Source organism: Populus euphratica, unplaced genomic scaffold (assembly GCF_000495115.2).
Source record: "Populus euphratica unplaced genomic scaffold, PopEup_1.0 scaffold26.1, whole genome shotgun sequence".
In the NCBI taxonomy this organism is placed as follows: domain Eukaryota; kingdom Viridiplantae; phylum Streptophyta; class Magnoliopsida; order Malpighiales; family Salicaceae; genus Populus; species Populus euphratica.
Window position 1 is genome coordinate 1,318,173 of NW_011499896.1, and position 18,457 is coordinate 1,336,629.

General features: G+C 32.7%; 2 protein-coding genes and 1 long non-coding RNA gene across 3 annotated transcripts; 1 reads left to right on the plus strand and 2 right to left on the minus strand.

Annotated features, from left to right (window-relative positions):
* The first annotated feature begins 5,822 nt into the window (after window positions 1-5,822).
* On the plus strand, window positions 5,823-11,640 carry LOC105132130 (DNAJ heat shock N-terminal domain-containing protein). Its single transcript, XM_011035454.1, has 9 exons — window positions 5,823-6,121; window positions 6,323-6,451; window positions 6,569-6,698; window positions 6,991-7,111; window positions 7,690-7,771; window positions 8,559-8,612; window positions 9,702-9,740; window positions 10,681-10,780; window positions 11,341-11,640. The coding sequence occupies exons 1-9, from the start codon at window positions 5,897-5,899 to the stop codon at window positions 11,469-11,471; spliced, it is 1,011 nt and encodes a 336-aa protein (XP_011033756.1). The 5' UTR covers window positions 5,823-5,896; the 3' UTR covers window positions 11,472-11,640.
* Window positions 11,641-11,896: 256 nt separating this feature from the next.
* LOC105132133 (N-acetyl-D-glucosamine kinase-like) lies at window positions 11,897-16,928 on the minus strand. The gene is made up of 7 exons (XM_011035456.1): window positions 16,418-16,928; window positions 16,177-16,324; window positions 15,733-15,924; window positions 14,720-14,848; window positions 13,904-14,073; window positions 13,182-13,312; window positions 11,897-12,176 (listed from the first exon to the last, which is right to left on the minus strand). Exons 1-7 carry the CDS (start codon window positions 16,629-16,631, stop codon window positions 12,096-12,098), a joined length of 1,065 nt encoding a protein of 354 aa, XP_011033758.1. The 5' UTR covers window positions 16,632-16,928; the 3' UTR covers window positions 11,897-12,095.
* Window positions 12,198-12,811, minus strand: LOC105132132 (uncharacterized). Its single transcript, XR_843546.1, has 3 exons — window positions 12,733-12,811; window positions 12,328-12,689; window positions 12,198-12,275 (listed from the first exon to the last, which is right to left on the minus strand). It is a non-coding gene; the product is annotated as an uncharacterized LOC105132132 (long non-coding RNA).
* Window positions 16,929-18,457: the final 1,529 nt, after the last annotated feature.

The following is an 18,457-nucleotide window of genomic DNA, read 5'->3' on the forward strand; positions in this document are numbered from 1 at the left end:
GTAATAATAGTAGTAGTAACAGCAATAATAATAATAATAATGATAATAATAATAATAAAGAAAAAGAAGAAGAAGAACAAAAAGATGAGAACTTTGAGATGAAATATTAACGTAAAAATTTAACAACGATAACAATAAATATCAAGGTTAGATGATCCACTAATGGTATGTCAAACAAGTATAGTATAAACTCTTATTAGTCAATTGGAAACCACACACAAAGGAGGTTCCAATCAGATTATAGATCGTTAACATTATTACATTAGCCATCTTATTCAATTAATGCTAATACTTGTAAATCTCGTCAAGCATTCATGATTATAACTTATGTTAACAACAAATCAAGTTCCTTTCATAGCTCAGGTGTCGGTTATACCATACATTATGGGCTATGAAAGTGTCAAGCATTTGTTGTACCAAGTGTTATACAACATAAATCAAGATCAGTTATTTAATAAGCAAAGTATTAAAGAGTGAACAAGATAACAAATACAAAACATGTTAGTATCAAACATTAAAGTCCATATTAAGTTTACACTATACTTATTCCTACACCATTAGTGTAACCTTTTCACCTTGACATAATAAACTTAGCTAGACATAATGAAAGAAAGCAAAATAGATAAACAAAATAAGAACATAAAAGTTAACTAAGTAAAGGAAAGGAAATGAAAGGCATAAACTTAATATTAATGAAAGCAAAGCATAAACATTACAAAAAATACAAAGAGAGAAAGGAAGAGCATGATCTTGATCTGGAAACCAAGATGCCTAAATGCATGGCAAATGCCTCCTTTTATAGGCCAAAATTGGTAGACATAATGAAAGAAAGAAAAATAAATAAACAAAATAAGAACATAAATAAGATGAAAGTTAACTAAGTAAATGAAAGGAAATGAAAGACATAAACTTGATATTAATAAAAGCAAAGCATAAACATTACAAAAAATACAAAGAAAGAAAACAAGAGCATGATCTTAATATGGAGACCAAGATGCCTAAATGCATGGAAAATGCCTCCTTTTATAGGCCAAAATTAGGAACTATTGATTTGATGACTAATTGATGAGTGGGTGGCCAACTCTTGACTTGGTGACAATCCTTATCTTCTCTTGTCTGCCCAAAACGTCGGAACTATTGATTTGATGACTAATTGATAAGTGGGTGGCCAACTTTTGACTTGGTGACAATCCTTATCTTCTCTTGTCTGCCCAAAACGTCATTGATAACGTCAAAATTGGAGCCACTCGAACACATGAAAGTTGTATGCAATTGTCTCAGATTTCTTGTGTAAAAATTCAGCTCATTTGGACTTCTAGAACTCCAGATATGGCTAAAATACTGAACAGTGCTCGGGCTCGAGGATAGATTCGGGCTTCTTTGTTGTTGCAACAATTTGGGCTTGAAAATGATCTTTTTAGATCTTGGGCTCCATATGAAAGTTGTAGGCCTATGTCTTACCTTTCCATCCATATAAATATTTGGACTTCTAGAACTCCAGATATGGCCAAAATACCGAACAGTGCTCGGGCTGGAAGACAGATTCGGGCTTCTTTGTTGTTGCTACAATTTGGACTTGATAATGGCCTTTTTAGATCTTGGGCTCCATATGCAAGTTGTAGGCCTATGTCTTACCTTTCCATCCATATAAATTGGACCTAAATCTGAGATCTGTAGCTCCAGATATGACCCAATTACCGAACAGTGTTCCGGTTTGGATTGCACCGACATCTCTTTTCTAAGTTTGGCCATCTCTTTATCCTTGCAATTTAAGTTCTTCAAGTCATCAATCAATCCTTTCATTTATGTGATAGGCCTGCATTTAAAATGTAGACTTAAATCTGAGATCTATAGCTCCAAATATGACCCAATTACCGAACAGTATTCCAGTTTGGATTGCACCGACATCTCTTTTCTAAGTTTGACCATCTCTTTATCCTTTCAATTTCAGTTCTTAAATTCATCAATCAATCCTTTCATTTATGTGATAGGCCTGCATTTAAAATGAATATTTATCATAAATTAAAGGTATCTTATATTATTAGATATATTATTATAAAATATGTTTTAGTTAAGGAGTTATCGATTCTTCAAGTGCAAAATGATAATATAAAACCTTAATGAAAATGCACTTTTAAGTACTAATCACCGGACCCTCAACGTAACGTGGATCAATGATCTAGCTAACAATACACTAAAACACGGGGAAAGTATTGTAGTAATGAATAATGTCTTTCCCCACATGTGTTTGGTGTGTCCTAGAAAAAACATTGGCCATTTTTTTAAATTTTTTTTAAATTAATATTTTTTTTAATTTTATCCTTTAATATTAAATTTTTTATTAGGTTATCCCACTCTTATATTACGACTTGTGAGTTTGACGGGATAACTCGATTAACTAGGGTTTTTTTTCTTATCTAAACCCGATTAACTAGGGTTTTTTTCTTATCTAATTCCCCCTCATTTCATTATTTAATATTGAGTTAATCAGGGGTTAGGCTTTATGGTTTGTTTTATTTGTATTTTATTATGTTATTTTGTTTTTTTAACTGAGTGTTTTTTTCAATTTTATAATTTAATATTGGATCGGTTTATAATTGAGCTTCATAATTTATTTTGATTTATTTTATATGGGGGTATCTTGGTCTCATAATTAGGGTTGCGAGTTTTGGTATTTTAACTTCGGTTAAATTAGGTTATTTTTTTAATTTTTTCTAAGACGTTATGTCTGTCTCATGTCCTTCAATGCTGTATTTGCTTTTTATTATGTTTTTTCAATTTCATGATTTGGATTACGGATTTGATAGGTTAATTTAGTTGATATAATTGACTTTTTTTCTCAATTTATTGAGAATTAGACTTCATGATTAATTTTGGTTTGATTTTTATGAGGTTATCTTGATTTCATTACCCAAAAGTAGTGTCTAACAAGTTAGCCTATATGAACTTGACTAATTTTTTTATATTATTTTTCTAATTAAATTTTTTATAAATTTTATTATTCAGTATTGGATCTGATATGATTGATTAGGAATTGAGTTTTATAATTTTTTTTATTTTCTCTAGCAAGTTAATTTAGGTTAAGTTAGGTTTTTTTTTTTAAAAAAATTCTTTATATGAGGTTATTTTAGTCTTATAACTTAAGTCATGTGTTTAGCGAATTGATTTGGATCATTTCTTATGTTTTTTAATTAATTTTTTTTAGTCTCATCCTTTAATATTAGACTAATTGAGAATTAATTTTTGTAATTTATTTTATTTTTATTTTTATAATATTAATTCAATCTTATGATCCAAATAACTGGTTTTACAGGTTAACTTGGGTCACCTTTTCATGTTCTTTTTTTAATTGATTTTTTTTTCAATTTCATCTTTTAACATTGGGTTGATTGAAAATTAGGCTCTGTAATTTGTTCTATTTTGTTTTCTATTGCGTCATCATAGTCTTATAACCCGAGTCATGGATTTGACATGTTAACCAAAGTTAATTTAAATCAATCCAATATATTGTTATCTTACTACTAAAAACATATATCATATTGAAAAAAAATTAGTTAAACTATAAAACTTGAACCTTAATTTCTCGATCATTGAAGATGTGAAAAAATACAATACATATATATTTATTTATTATGTTAAAAAAACTAATCAAATCAACTAAATAGGTATAAAAAAACTAGAGGTGCTCAATAATTCACTTTGGATTAAGACTCGTTGTGTTGTGAATTATTACAATATAATGATGTTTTCTCCCTTCATAATGCATGTTAAAAAAGTGCAAATTGAGGGGCAAAATAGTTATTTCATGAGGTTCAATTGATATTATCAAATTAAATAGGGATAAAGCAGTCTCTTTTTATTTTTATTTTTATTGAATAGTGGAATTACTAACTTACCCTTTAAAATTTTAAAATATTAACAAGAGGCCTTTTTTAGTTTTCATCTTTTTTGACAAGATATAATTACTAAACTACCATTGACATTTTTATTTCCTTTGACTTGCTTACATTGATGTTTTCATCATTTTATTATATTTTTTTTATAATTATAAAATAATTTCAAGGGCAATTGTGGTTTTTAATATATATATATATAAACACATATATAAAACTTAGGAGGAGCTTGTGCCTTTTGAGGAGCGCATGCAGGCTCCTTCGTCGGCCAAACAATGCTTTACACAGTGACATTGAAAGCGCTTCACTAAAGATTTGTTAGTGGTGGAGTACATGTTGGCAATTGACCGATAATGTGGTTTTGGAGAATTTTTTCTTTTCTTCCTTCTTTTCTCTCTTTTCTCCTTGAAAAAATACAGAAGTTTCATTTTCATTTATTTTTTGTATATAATTTGATCATTATATTTTTAATTGCTATTTTTTTAATCTTTAGTGAGTTAATTTTTTTCTTGATTGTCACCTCTCGCCATTTGATTTCATGTAATTCTTATTTCAAATTTTCTCATCATTCTTTTAATTATAATTTATTTATTTATCATTTTCATAATTAATTTTTTTTTCAATTTCATTTCTTAATATTTTATTTTAATTTGCTTTTGTGTCAAATTTTGTCCCATTTCCCCCTTCAATTTCACCCCTTATAATTTGATTTTAATTAATTTTTATATCAAATTTGGTTATCATTCTTTAAATTTTTATTTATTTATTTTTATCTCTTTTTTAAATGAATTTTGTTTTCAATTTCATCCGTCACCAATTGATTTCAATTTATTTTTATGTCAAATTTTGTGTCATTTTTTTATTTGTTTTGTTTTAGATCATTTTCTTGTTACTTTTTTCTCTTTCTCCAAGTTTATCCCTTATTATTTTCTAATAGAAAATTTTATTTTATTATTTTATTTTGGTTTTTTCTTATATAGGGTTCGTTCCAACTTATGGCCAGGATCACAGAGGTCAACAAGTTAACCAGGGTTGCCTCCGATTTTTTTTTCCACTTCTCTGTATAGGGTTATCCCAGTTCTATATCTATAATTGCGTGGTCAACAAGTTAGCTTAGGTTGATTAATTTTTTTTTTATGATTTTTTAAATTAATTTTTTTTCTTTTTAACCTTTAATATTAAATTATTTGATAATTGAATTTTACTAATTTATTTAATTTGCTTGTAAGAGAGTTACCTCAATATCACAATAATGTCATGTATTCATCGTGCTAATCAAGGTGGGCGTAGGTCAATTTCTTTATTTTTTTTTCATTTTTTTGTTAGTTTTTTTTATTTTTGTTGTATTTTTATTACAAAAATAATTTATTAAACTTAATTAAGTTAAATGACCTGAATTTTAGTGTTTTTTGTACTTTTTATAAATCGGATCACTTTATTTTTATACGATGAAAAAAAAAAAATCAAATTTGTCTGCAGAGGAGCAGTGAACCTATCTAGTTGATTTCTATTTGAGAAGCATTTGCTTTGTTTTTTTTTCAACCATGTATGGCAAAAATATCTCTTGAATTACCAATAGATATCGTAATATGTCTTTTTATCTTTATGAATCTTTATTTTTGAATATTTTTATGAGACTTAATAAAAAAAAATCTTCATTTATAGAGCTTCCAGCATTAATAAAAATAAATAAAAAAGGTTGCTTGGTTGGAGTGTGAGAGAGCGAGTCAAGCAAGCAAATATCCACAAGCTGGCACGTGCAAAGCCGTGAGAAACACAGCTGCCTTCCTCCAGATTCATTAGACGTTCCTTGTGATGCTAGCAGAAGTGCATGGCTCAGAATTCGCCAACTCAGCATTCCTCTAAATTTCCCCCTCCTCAAAATTTTCAAAATAATCCAATTTAGTACTAAAAATATCCCATAAAAAAAAACAGAAGATGGATCATCGTTCCCGGTAGCGCCCATATTTCCTCGAAAGACAGACAGTGGAGAAAGCTCTCCAATGGCCCAGTTAATGTCTCCTGTATGCACAGATGCACTTAAGATTAAAAAACCATCTAACGTTTTCCATATTTCTTCAAGAGGAAAAACCACCCTTTATCATAACAGTAATTCTGGGAGTGTTTTGAACTCTAAGAGAAGAGATTTTGGCAGAGTCAGGGTTGCGGCCAACAGTTCGGCTTCTGCAGATGCTGTTGCCGATGATTATTACGCGGTCTTAGGTCTGGTACGTACTTACCTACCTGGTTTTTTATACTACTTTTCATTTCCTTAGTTACGGTTTTTCAAATAAATATAGCAATCGTAACCAAATCCGTCTTAATATCCAGAGATTATATAACTACGTTGTTGATGCTGATCATCAGTTGGTGCCGTTGGCTTATTGTTATTTTTATTATACATTATTATTATGTTGGCATGCATGCAGCTTCCAGATGCGACACCAGAGCAGATCAAGAAGGCTTATTATAGTTGCATGAAAGCATGTCATCCAGACTTGAGTGGCAATGACCCAGATACCACAAATTTCTGCATGTTCATCAATGAGGTCTATGCGGTGGGTTGTTCATCCAGTATTGCTTGCGCTTTTTGAAAGATTTCTATTTTTTTTTATGCGTAGTTTCTGCTGTTATTATTGTTAGTATTCTTAATCTGGTTTGTTGAAGTGCCGCAGGTGCTTAGTGACCCTTTGCAGCGCATGATCTATGATGAAATTCATGGATTCGCATTGACGGCAATGAATCCTTTCTTTGATGATTCCAGCCCAAAGGATCATGCCTTTGTTGATGAGTTTAGCTGCATCGGTAATTATAATATATAGTTGAACTTTTTTGTTTGGTTTTTTTGCGTAAAAAACACATGATTAAATGCTACTTTTCTGTGCCATTTAACTAATAATTCTATGGGATGTGGGTGCCAAATAAGATAGAAGTTTATTGGCCTAGTGACATATCCCTGTGAAAAACAATACTCTGGGATATTGCGTGACATAGTTTTTATGGTTTCTGGAAAGGGATTTCTGTTACCCAAAATTAATTAGGCCTTAATCAATAATTTTTAAGGCTGATGTCACTGACTATGCTGTATTACCTCCAGGATGCAAAAATTGTGCCAATGTGGCTCCCGATGTATTTGGAATTGAGGAAGATTTTGGAAGAGCCAGAGTTTACAACCAGTGTGGAAATCTTGAATTAGTCCAGCAAGCAATTGAAAGTTGGTAAATATCCTTTATTTATCTGCTCCTTCAATGTTGTTATGACATGTTTAAAATAGTGCTTTTAATTAACTCGAATGAAAAGTTAAGAACAAATTCTTCCAAATTTATCTGCACGTCTGACAAAATCCTATATCAACATCTGAGCACACAGTGCTGTTAAGATGACTCGGGATAGTTAATTAACTTGTCGAAGGCTGTGAAGTGGAGACAGTTTCTGTGCCAGATGCTTTCACATTTTGCCGACATCCTTCTTGTTATATTTTAAACCTTGTATCTGTATGCTGAAAATGATAATCTCAACTAACCAAAAAGATATTGCACCTGTTCTGTATTCACTATGAATTAAAAAAAAAGAAGAGCTGTTTGGAAGAAAACCAAGCAATCTTCGAACCAATCAATGGGCTCTTTAACTTCAACTATTTTTATGACAACAATTTTAAGTTGTCATGTTTGGCAACAGGTGTTAAGAGTTTTGTGAACTAGTTCATTATGTAATGGTGAGTGACTATAGTCCTGCCTGGAGAAATTGAAAGGTTGTAAGTTAGGTAACTAAAATACAATTTCTTTTTGTTAATCAGCCCAGTTGATTGCATCCATTGGACTTCTGCGGCACAGCTTTCTTTGCTTGAAGATGAAATGCGCAGAGTAGAAAGAATAAATGTAAGGCACGCAACCACTATATAGTTTTTCCTTTGAATTTTAGTTTACTTCTGTACCTTCTTAATCTGATGTGAACATTTGAATTGCTTAGCATGAAAACAAGCACATTTGACTTAACGAGCTTGAAAGTTTCTTAGAGTTGAATTTAAGAAGCCTGAAGATTACGGCAAGACTGCATTATATATCCAGATCCCATGCAGCAATCACTTGAGCATCTCCTAAACTGTTGACGATAATATAATTTGAAAGAGAGAAGGAATTTATGTATTGAATGGTATTGTACGTTCTGATAGCAGCTGTGATGAAAACTGTAGATCCTAGTTGTTGGGCTTGGCATATATATTTTATTCCAAAAACTATCAGGAATTTGAAAACTAATGGATGGTGATTGTGTAGAAGAATGCTAAAAGGTGAATTTTCTCTAGAGGACAGAATAATGCACTTCTGACATTCAGACTAGGGTAATGTATACTCTATGAAAAATACAAAGTGGAGACTGCAACAGCAACACAACCCTTCTCTAAATCAAGTAATTTTATGTAGAAAACCTGAACCTGTGTTCTATTTACCAGAACACAATATGTTTGCAAAATTAACTTTGACCTTTGCATTCAAGCCATGCCTAAGTTCTGTCCTAGTCTACAAGATGTTCATTAATTCAAGCTTCCATACTTATAGCTTCTCTGTTACAACCATACCTGCATATCTGACCGACTGTTGTGTGTGGTATTTTCACCTTGCCAGTCATTACAATATTGAAACTTGGACTGGTTTGAATGATTATCAGGTTGCACTGATGCTTTCAGGAATGGGATCTGCAGGAGCAGATGTTTTCAGAATGGTAAGCATGCTACTTATCTTATTCTTGCTACATTTTCAGCTTCTTGATTGGTTTGATTGCGACATGCTTCCTTGAGAATCTCACAAGATAAATTTGCAGTGAGCTTAGATTAATATCATCACATGCAAAGAGGAATAATCTTGTCCTTTCCTTTAAAAAACATAATGGCGTGTTAAATCATGTAGAGAAATTAATGTTGAATTTTTCAGTTACTTTGCTATATTTCTTCATCACCTGAATTGTCAGTATCTTTGTAGGAACGCATGTAGAATTATTGTAATTGTTGATATCATCACAGCGTCACTCACTGCTTAGGCACTTATGCTGTGTTTCTAAAATGAAGATAATAGATGAAAGTAGTACTTACTACTTAGACAGCTCCATTCCTAAAATGAAACAATGACAATACTGCACTACTGCTCTAGGGCTTGAAGTTTGCCTGCAGTCTGAGATTTCTGAATATTTAACCAATGGGCAAGGAAGACGTAATATTTTTCTGGTGCTAAAAGAGTCATGTACTTAGATATGGTTCCACCAAATGTGTCTTGGCCTCATGGGCGGGAGAACTTGGAGATGGTTCTACCCTTCAGTGGTTTTCGCATAAAATGGCTGCACTCAAGAGTGAAACCTGAACTCCATATGGCTGCAACCCCAAGACTTTCACCATTGCATCAGACAGTTTCCCTACCGATCATGTTAAAGACTTTTACCATTGCATCAGACAGTATCCCTACAGATCATGTTAACCATATGCACTTAACAATTTTCATCTTATTTCGCTTGATCATTTTTTTGGTATTTAGAACTTATCGCAGAGGAAAGTGAGAGGTTGAATTTGGGAGTCGAGCTGTAAGTTTTTTGAAAAAAAAAAGGAATTTCAAGAGGCTTTTGCAAACTAATTAATTAAATTTATTTCCTTTATAATTTTGTTTTCCTCTTTTTAAGAACTGATCTCTGAATTCTTGAGTTGATTGCTTCAAAATCCCTTAATTGCTAAGACCACATAACCGTTTAATTGCTAATATCTTTCACTTTGTTATCACTAGTTGCCGAGCAGCAGCTATTAACTTGTGCATAATTATGTGGCAGGCATGTTCTCGATGGGAAAAGAGGCAAGCAAAAATCTTGGTAGGAACTCTTTATCTTTTCTCCTTTATCAACATTCATTGAAACTTACATGTTATTGGAGCAATATTATGTGAAAACCAATGACACTTCGTCAAAAGCCTATATGGCTGAAGATATCACATGTCAAGTAGGAAAAACAAGGCATTCTGAAGCTGTGACTAGCAGTCATTTAAGTCTTTTAGATATCCCAGTTGGAAGAAGGAGCTCTGAACTGTCATGCAGTAAATCAGTAGTTGTGCTTGCATATCACACCTTCTACCTGCTCGTTTATCTGAATGGCAGAGCAAGTGGTTAAAAACAGAATAGGCATTGCACTTTTGGTTGAGTGATTTTTTATTTTTTCTAAAACTGGAAAACTCTTAATGCACTGTTCTTAAATTGCTGAAAATAATCATGCAGAGAGACCTGCTTGAGTCGTTTGCACTTAGTGAATTTCTCTCTGCGCTGCTAGGTGCAAAGAGGTCCATGCTTCAGCCGCATGTAGATTGTGGTCTTAGCTTTACCCAGCACAATATGGGAGGGGTGGTATGCTTGTGTTGCTAAATGATCCTGAAAACGATTTGTGAATGATATGCTCAAATAAACTGTGTCCCATCCCATATGCCACAGAGATATGGTCCCTTGAATTGAATCAATGATCCTCCATTTAAGAGCTCGTAACTCTTACTACTTCACCAGACATTGGCCCTTTTTATGAACTGTGTAATAAAACTGGGATGTAATTATAATAAATTTAGGAAATTAACTTGATTATTCCTAAAAATTTCTGGATGCTTTGATTAAATGAATTTTCCTCATGAGTTTGAACTTTACATTGGTTGCGCTTGAACACATATTCTGGCTGTCATTTTGGTTCTGGACAAAACATTTCAAAAGATTGTGACGGCATTGTTAACAGCTCTACTAGGTTTGCTGAATAGGACTCCTAAATTTTTTGCAGGAGCAGGCTAAAATAAGGATGATGAAGCAAAAAGATGTTGATAAAAAGGGGTCTTACTGGAGCGATCTCTGGGGTAATCCGAAAGAAAACCAAAGTTCAGGTAAGCGGATTGGTAAAAGCAAACTGATAATGTGACACTAACCTATCTATTGCTCTTTATTTTCCACACCCTTATATCAGTTTTAATATATCACCTATTAAATTATATAAGCTAGGACTTCCCTTTAGGAGTGCTTGATGTTGTCGCTTTCCAGGAAAAAATTTCGATAAAATTTCGATGAACAAAATGCCAGTTTGCTGTGTTTTGGCTGTCACAAGTTCTATATGAAATGCTCGTTTACTAAATAAGAAAGCGTGTGCTGAAAGCACAATACTGAAACCATATATATGACGATGGATGCTTATGTGGCACTATAGTGATTGTAGAAGAGTTTGTAATTTTATGTTTTTGGTATGAAACAATGATTTTGATTATGCATATGTATTTACAGCAAGTAGCAAAAAACTATATCAACACAAAAAAAACTTAAACCGTTAAATAAAAATTCATGATATTATTTATATTATCACCGTCCATGAATTATCTGTCCAAATATATGTTTTCTACCAGCTTTTCTTCAACTTCAAGTAAAACCAACATTGACACGGTGTTTGATGCAGAGGAAGAAACAAAAGAGAGAGCAAGAAGAGCTGCGGCAGCAGCTCGAAGATGGAGGGAGTACTCAAGGAAGGGTGTCGATAAGCCTCCCACTTTTAAGCTTCCGGAGGCAATCTCCAACAATGACAAATGATCAGTAAATATCATATCTTTCCATTCCAATGTAATTAATTAGCCTATAGATTACTGAAGAATCATTGATTCTGTTCCTCATGAAACTATGATTGATACCATGACTGTCCACAATGATTATTGAAACTGAAGTTGATAAATGAAATGGGAAGAGGTTATTTATGGAGCAATTGTTTTGGATAGTGGTTTCTTCTGTTGCACCAAAACAATGCTGTTGTGCTTCTGAAAAGATCATTTACAGAAAAGCATTTTCGGTTGCATCAAAACGCAGTGGTATCCATGGCCGTGCTTTGCTCAGAAGCAGTGATTTTACTTACGTTACGAAGCTCCATACATTCAGTTGCATCATGGGCTTTTCATACGGTGCCCTGGTCTCATTACCTGATTGGCAAGTGGCGGGGGAAGGGGCACCTCGCAACTTCCAGAAAAAATCGCACACCAAGAAAGCTTTCATTCTATTTCCAATTTCCATGTCGTCTTTCAAATGCAGCTACTTTCACACAAGAAGCCATTACAAACAATGGAAAAGACAACAAAAATTACTGCAGAAAAATTATCCTGCACTACCACAGTATCCAGCAAATATGCTCAACCAAATCAAGGCCTTGCAACTGTACATTGTAAGTCATCTTTTGCAGGCCTCCTTGTGAGATTCTGTCATTAAGAAATTCCATCCTAACAATGCTGCTCCGACTGCAGGCTCAACCTGATCATTTAAAAAGAAAAATACCAAAATGGAATCTGTAGTGCTCTAAATAAATAACAGTACTAGTCTAGCAAGATTAAGATACAAATATTCTCCCATGTCTGAAAAGAAAAGAGTTATCTGAAAAAGAAAATAACAAATATTCTCCCATGTCTGAAAAGAAAATGAAAACCGATGAAATTGAAAAAACAGTAGGCATGTATTTCCATATACACTGGCATTCATCTAACTGCACAAGAAGTCCTTAATATGAAGTTTTCAGCAATGCAGGTTTTTGCCCCTACGTTGAAGAGCATATAAATAAGTTAATACGAGAAGTGAAATTTATCCGAGAATTTTTAGCAAAAAAGTATACTAGATCAAGCATTTCAAGAAAGTTTAATAAGGGCTTCCCTAATTAACATGGATTTAGTTTATTTGATATGTGGAAATTTTTGTCCAGGAAATTGATTTTATGTCCAATTTACTAGTTAAATAAGTTTTAATAACATGGTTATTGTGTTGTTTGGATACCTTACTTAAATAAGTTTTAATAACATGGTTATTGTTTGGATACATTAGAGCCAGGATCCAGCCCCCTATGGGTGTTGTCTAACCCACATGGCTCCCAACAGGAAATGCAGCTTCATGGTCTGCCAGGATTTTGCTTCCCTTATTCAGTAGACAATATCAAAGATAACAATCACTTGTGAAATTAGGGTCATGCTACAGCAGTACAGCCTTTTCTACATGGGTTTTTGTTCCGCTCTCTATATCACTCTGTCACTCTTAAAAACTCATAGATAATTCGTGTATTTCCAAATCGCTGTTACATCCACTATTCCACACTCAATCTCCATTCAAAAATGGTATTTCAGCAATTTCATGGTTTCTATAAGAGATATTTTCTGCAGTTAATTCTTATAGCCACACTAATTTAGTTAGGAGCAGGAGGATGTATCTGGAAACATGATAGGTTGGTTAATCAGAAAAATTCTCGTTGGAACAAAGTAAAATATGGTTTACCTTTGGGTGAATTGGAAGAACCCCAGGGTAGCTTTTAGAAATGTGGTTTACAACTTCTTTTCCTATATCCCACCTCTTATTTGCTTCTAGAACACCGCCAACCATGACAAGGGGAAAAGAAGCTTTTCCATCTGCAACGATATTTATGCAAGATCAAAATGAGTCCAAGAAATACAAAGAAAATATGTTAGAACCATCCCGAGAGATAATAGTTTTTAATTTTAAATAGGATATATACATCACACTTAATGAACAAGCTTTCAAAAACCCTGAAGGCAATACACAAGGTTCATGTAAGGATAAACAAAGTAGGCACTACATGAAAATCAGCATGTCAAAATCACAATCTAAACTAAACTTAATTTTCCTAGTAGAGAGTTTCCGCATTATCCAAACTGTATGATAAAAATCATTGATTTATTAACTAGCTTGAACTAGACTGTATTTTCACCAATCCCTCCAGCCCTAAAATAAAACTTAAGGTTGGGTACAAATCTATAAAGCTTGAAATCATGGCAAGTCATTCTTTCCACTCGTTGTGAGCACCAACATTTCACCACTGCATTGTTATAGTTTTAATGATATATGTTACTTTGAGAAGTAAAAGTTGCAAACACTCAATACTTGGATACTTTACGTGGTTCATTGGCAACCCTGTAATCATATTTCAAATGATACAAAAGAATTTATTTGTGCATTAGTATTAGTTGGCAATGCCACACCTTCACCACACAAGCCGAGTCTTTGAACAACAGCTTTTACGCTCAAAGCCAACTCCTCAACTGAATCTTGCAAGATCTCATGAGCAACTCGGTCTCCTGCCTCTGCACAAGACACAACGACAGGAACAAGAGCTGCAATACGAGCCCAAGATGGATCTGCATAAGTCCACCTAAATTCAAAGAGAAATCCAAATTCAAAGAGAAATCCAGTATCTTATTCAGTAACATATCTGATTTTGTCAGTGTATCCTATGAACAACATGTCAGAAGTCAACCAGCCAAGACATCAATTGATTTTTCTCCAAATAGACTTCCAAGAAAAAAATCCAGGAACCAATTTTGTACTGGAAAACTATAATTCCATCAAAAAATTACAAAGGTCCATAGTACATACATGACATGAACTACATTTACATGTCACTGCAACGAAATCTAGTGAACCCCATTTAATGTTTTCTTATCAGAATATTGGACAAACATGAAACATACTGCCAACATATTTCCACAAACATGTTATGTCATTACATGAACCAAGAACCACAAAGGACCAAATGCTATGAAAAGATGGGGATACAACACAGAACTAGCTATTTTTTTCCATAGGTTGTTTTGTGAAAGAAAAGGGTAAGATGCAAAAAGAGTGCCAAGTGGTCTCATCCATTGGCACTTCAGTAACGAAGGTCAGATTAATGAAATAGACCTTCAGTTTTTTACTTCAAAGACAATGAAGATAACTGTAAGAGTTTTAAGCTTTGAAAACAGTAACCGCTACTTATAAGAGTTAAGATGACATTGGTGTTGTGTTGGAATATATACCCAATAAGTTCATCAGGGGAAGAAAGACCAAGTGTCTGCAAAATATTAGATGAAAGAATTGTTAGCGGGCCACGACCATCATAAGCCCTTACTATTGCTGTTAATGCCTGGGCAGCTATTCCATAACCACTGCAGGAGAATAAAACAATATCATGTTAAATTCACTCAAGAACAATAATTATGTGAAGAAACAAAAACAGTTATGAATCCTATTGTAACTATCATTAAAAACCTACAAATGATCTTGTATCTAACTATTGCAGATAATTTGAATTCTTACCTAGGGAAAAACAGGAAAAATAGAAGGAAAAAAAAAAAGAAGAAAAAAAAGAGATAAAACTATTCTCAAATGGTATACTGTGAATAATCTAGTAATGACTAAAACTAGAAGAAATTAATTTAGTATTGGATGACCAGATCATTTAGAAAGACAGTTGATTTTATGCACCAAGCTCTTGCCAAATGCAGTTGACGTTTAATCACCAAGTTATTTAAATGTCAATTCAAGCCTCCTATTTGCACTAGCTAAAACTGTTAGGTTTGTTGAATGTTACAATCTCTATTTCTAGGTAACAGTTTCATTGTAAGAAAATAAAATTGTATCAGAGCGAAAGAGTATGTCAATGGAAGGAGGATATGATATCCACTTCGAAGGAAAATATAATTAAGACAAGTACATTCCAATCATGTTCAGTTAGCTAAAGATTCCATAAAAGAGGGAAAGTTAAATTCTGAATTACTAGTGGTTTTATCAAGAACAAAAATTTCTTGCATCTCTGGGAGCAGGAAATTCATGCTGCCTAAAACATGATAAAGTTTCATGCTTCTAGGCACTAAGTAGCACTATAAATAAAGAACATTTTTCACTGTTATAATGCCTGTGATCTTCTTGATATCATTTTAACTTCCTTTTCTTTAATGCTCAAATTCTTTTAGTTATAATACCCTCATGTTGCTATGTTTCACACGAGAGGGGAAGGGGGAGAAATGAATGCGCATTCTAGCTTATATACCTTCCCCAATCACCAAGGACCGGCCCTGCACCAGCAGCCCGAGCCTGTCTACCATCTTCTGTGAATCCAAAAGCAATAGTTCCTGTCCCAGCAATTAAAACACACCCATGGAGCTTTCCCATTGTGCCACTTGCCAAAGCTGCAACAGCATCGTTCTGAACATACAGCTTCACATGAGTAGGGAATATTTCCCTGCAAAAATCAAAGAAAAGGAAGATATGACCAAAGATTATCAAATAGATACTAAAATCAATGGACAACCAATCATAGGGAACAGCCTAAAAAGATTCAAAGCAATTCTGTGATTGTACAGACAAGAACTAACAAGATAACTGAAGCTGCAAGATGCAAAGCAAGTAAGCTCCTTGTAGTGCAAGGGAATTTTAATTAGAGGAGCAGAAAACACATGTAAATTAAATTTAAAAAAACTAGAGAGCAAATTACCTTAGCCAATTTAAAATTCTTAGCTCATCAGTTGAATGATTAACGCCGGAAACAGATAGACAAACAGCTCGAACTGCAGAGCGATTAGAACCCGACTTCAAAAGAGCATCAGCCATAACTTGCTCCAGCGTCTCTCTAGCAGCAGTTTCTGATCACAAAGCCAAATATCTCAAAGCCCATTAATAAAAAAAAATTACTAGAAAATGCACCACCATATATATTATATAAGAAGAAAGCTGACCGCCAACGCTGTTGTGATTGGAACAACCGGCGACGGCTCGAGCGAGAACGGGAAGAGGGTCGGGAAAAGGATCAGAAAAGGGAAAAATTGGCATGCAAACGCAAACGGTAGACGTAGTTCCACCGTCCAATCCTAAGATCACCTCCCTGTTACCCAACTCCCCAATTTCATGTTCGAAATCCCATATTTCCCCATTTCTATATCTCTTCTTCATCTTCCCAACAAGGCAGTCGCTAAATCTTGCTACTGTTTCTTTCTTCTTCTTCTGACAAGAAAAACTGACATTCAAAACACTCACTACTACACAACTACTGTATGTAGGATATAGATAGCAGTTATGAGAGACCAAGCACTCCTACCACTACTGTCTCTATATTTCTTCGAATGTCCCATCAAGTTAATTATTTACTTGCATGTTTATTTTGTTGGGTAAATATCATTTAGTCCCTGTCTCTTTTTTTAATTCAGTTTCTTTTGTCTTTGAATCCATTCAATTGGTCCCTTGACAATGGTTGAAAATAAAAAGGGATTACAAGTTACGGTCGAGGGACCGATCTATGAATCTTAAGATTGAAGAAGCTGACATGCAAAATTATAAGAACAACAGGGACTCAGCAATAATATACACATATAAAATTAATTCGGACGGCCAGAAGAGACAAACGCAACTTGCCGAATTGCATAGCGTTAGAAAATTGGTGAGGGAGGATTTGAATTTTCTGTTTTGTGGGCTTGTGATACTGCTTGTCTGTTCTATTTCTTTTTTTGAAAGATAAAGGTGGCCGGAATCTAAGTTTGAATGCTATTGTTGTTTTGTGCATGGATTACACCATTACTATGACGTTTGTTCGTTGTCCAGAGCGAGCTGGCGACCTGGCTTCGGTGGCCGGGTGGCTGCTCACTTGACCTGCAAAACAGGAGGAGATCCCTTCGTTTGATGTAAGAGCATGGCTAGTTTTATATTTCAAGAGTGTTTTACAAAAAAAAAAAAAAAAAATTATTTTGTTTGTTTTAAATTATTTTTTTTATTTTCAATCATTTTTATTTTGTTTGTTTTAAATCATTTTTTTATATTTTCAATCGCTTTAATATACTATATTAAAAATAAATTTTAAAAAATAAAAATATTACTTTAATATATTTAAATAAAAAATATTTTAAAAAATAATCGCTATAATATTTCATGTTATACATAAAAGGGAGCAAATATTTTAAAAAATAATCACTATCACAATATCAAATGAATACTTCATATTATACATAAAAGGGAACAAGTTTAATATTTTAAAATTTATGTAATATTTTGAAAATTATGTAAATTAGATAAAAGATTTATTTGAAAATATAATAATAATTGTTTTTAAAATAATTTTTACTTGAAATATATTAAAATAATATTTTTTATTTTTAAAAATTTATTTTTAATATCAATATATCAAAACAATTCCAAAAAAATAAAAAATTAATTTAAAATAACTAAAAAACATTAAATTTTAACCAAATAAAAAAAAAATTTATTTTTAAAAATTTATTTTTAATATCGATATATCAAAACAATTTAAGAAAATAAAAAATTAATTTAAAATAAATAAAAAACATTAAATTTTAACAAAAAATACAACTCAGCCTCAATTCCAAACACTCACAAAACATCACCATGTTTTATACCTTGCATGTAGAGTATATTTTTTAGGGTGTTTGAACAAATTCCAAACACTCACAAAACATCACCATTTTTTATACGTTGCATGTAGAGTATTTTTTTAGGGTGTTTGAACTTTTTAAAATATTTTTTATTCAAAAATATATTAAAATAATATTTTTTTATTTTTTATTTTTTATTTCAACATATCTAAATAATAAAAAAAATAATTTAAAATAAACAAAATTTAAAATTTTTGAAAACTCTAATTGAAGCGTTGTCCGGTGTCCGTTGTCCCATACGGACACATAATCACCATAAAAATAAACTTTCTTAAAGAAGGGAAGACATAAATAAACCTTCGTTATGTTCTAAGGTTATATGTGTGTGTGTATTTT

Coding starts and splice junctions, on each gene's coding strand:
- LOC105132130 (XM_011035454.1), top strand. CDS start 5,897: ATGGCCCAGTTAATGTCTCCTGTATGCACAGATGCACTTAAGATTAAA. Junction 7,112..7,689: donor CAGCAAGCAATTGAAAGTTG/GTAAATATCCTT, acceptor TTTGTTAATCAG/CCCAGTTGATTGCATCCATT. Junction 8,613..9,701: donor GAGCAGATGTTTTCAGAATG/GTAAGCATGCTA, acceptor ATTATGTGGCAG/GCATGTTCTCGATGGGAAAA.
- LOC105132133 (XM_011035456.1), bottom strand. CDS start 16,631: ATGAAGAAGAGATATAGAAATGGGGAAATATGGGATTTCGAACATGAA. Junction 13,313..13,903: donor ACTCGGCTTGTGTGGTGAAG/GTGTGGCATTGC, acceptor ATATCGTTGCAG/ATGGAAAAGCTTCTTTTCCC. Junction 12,177..13,181: donor TTCTTCCAATTCACCCAAAG/GTAAACCATATT, acceptor TTAAATGATCAG/GTTGAGCCTGCAGTCGGAGC.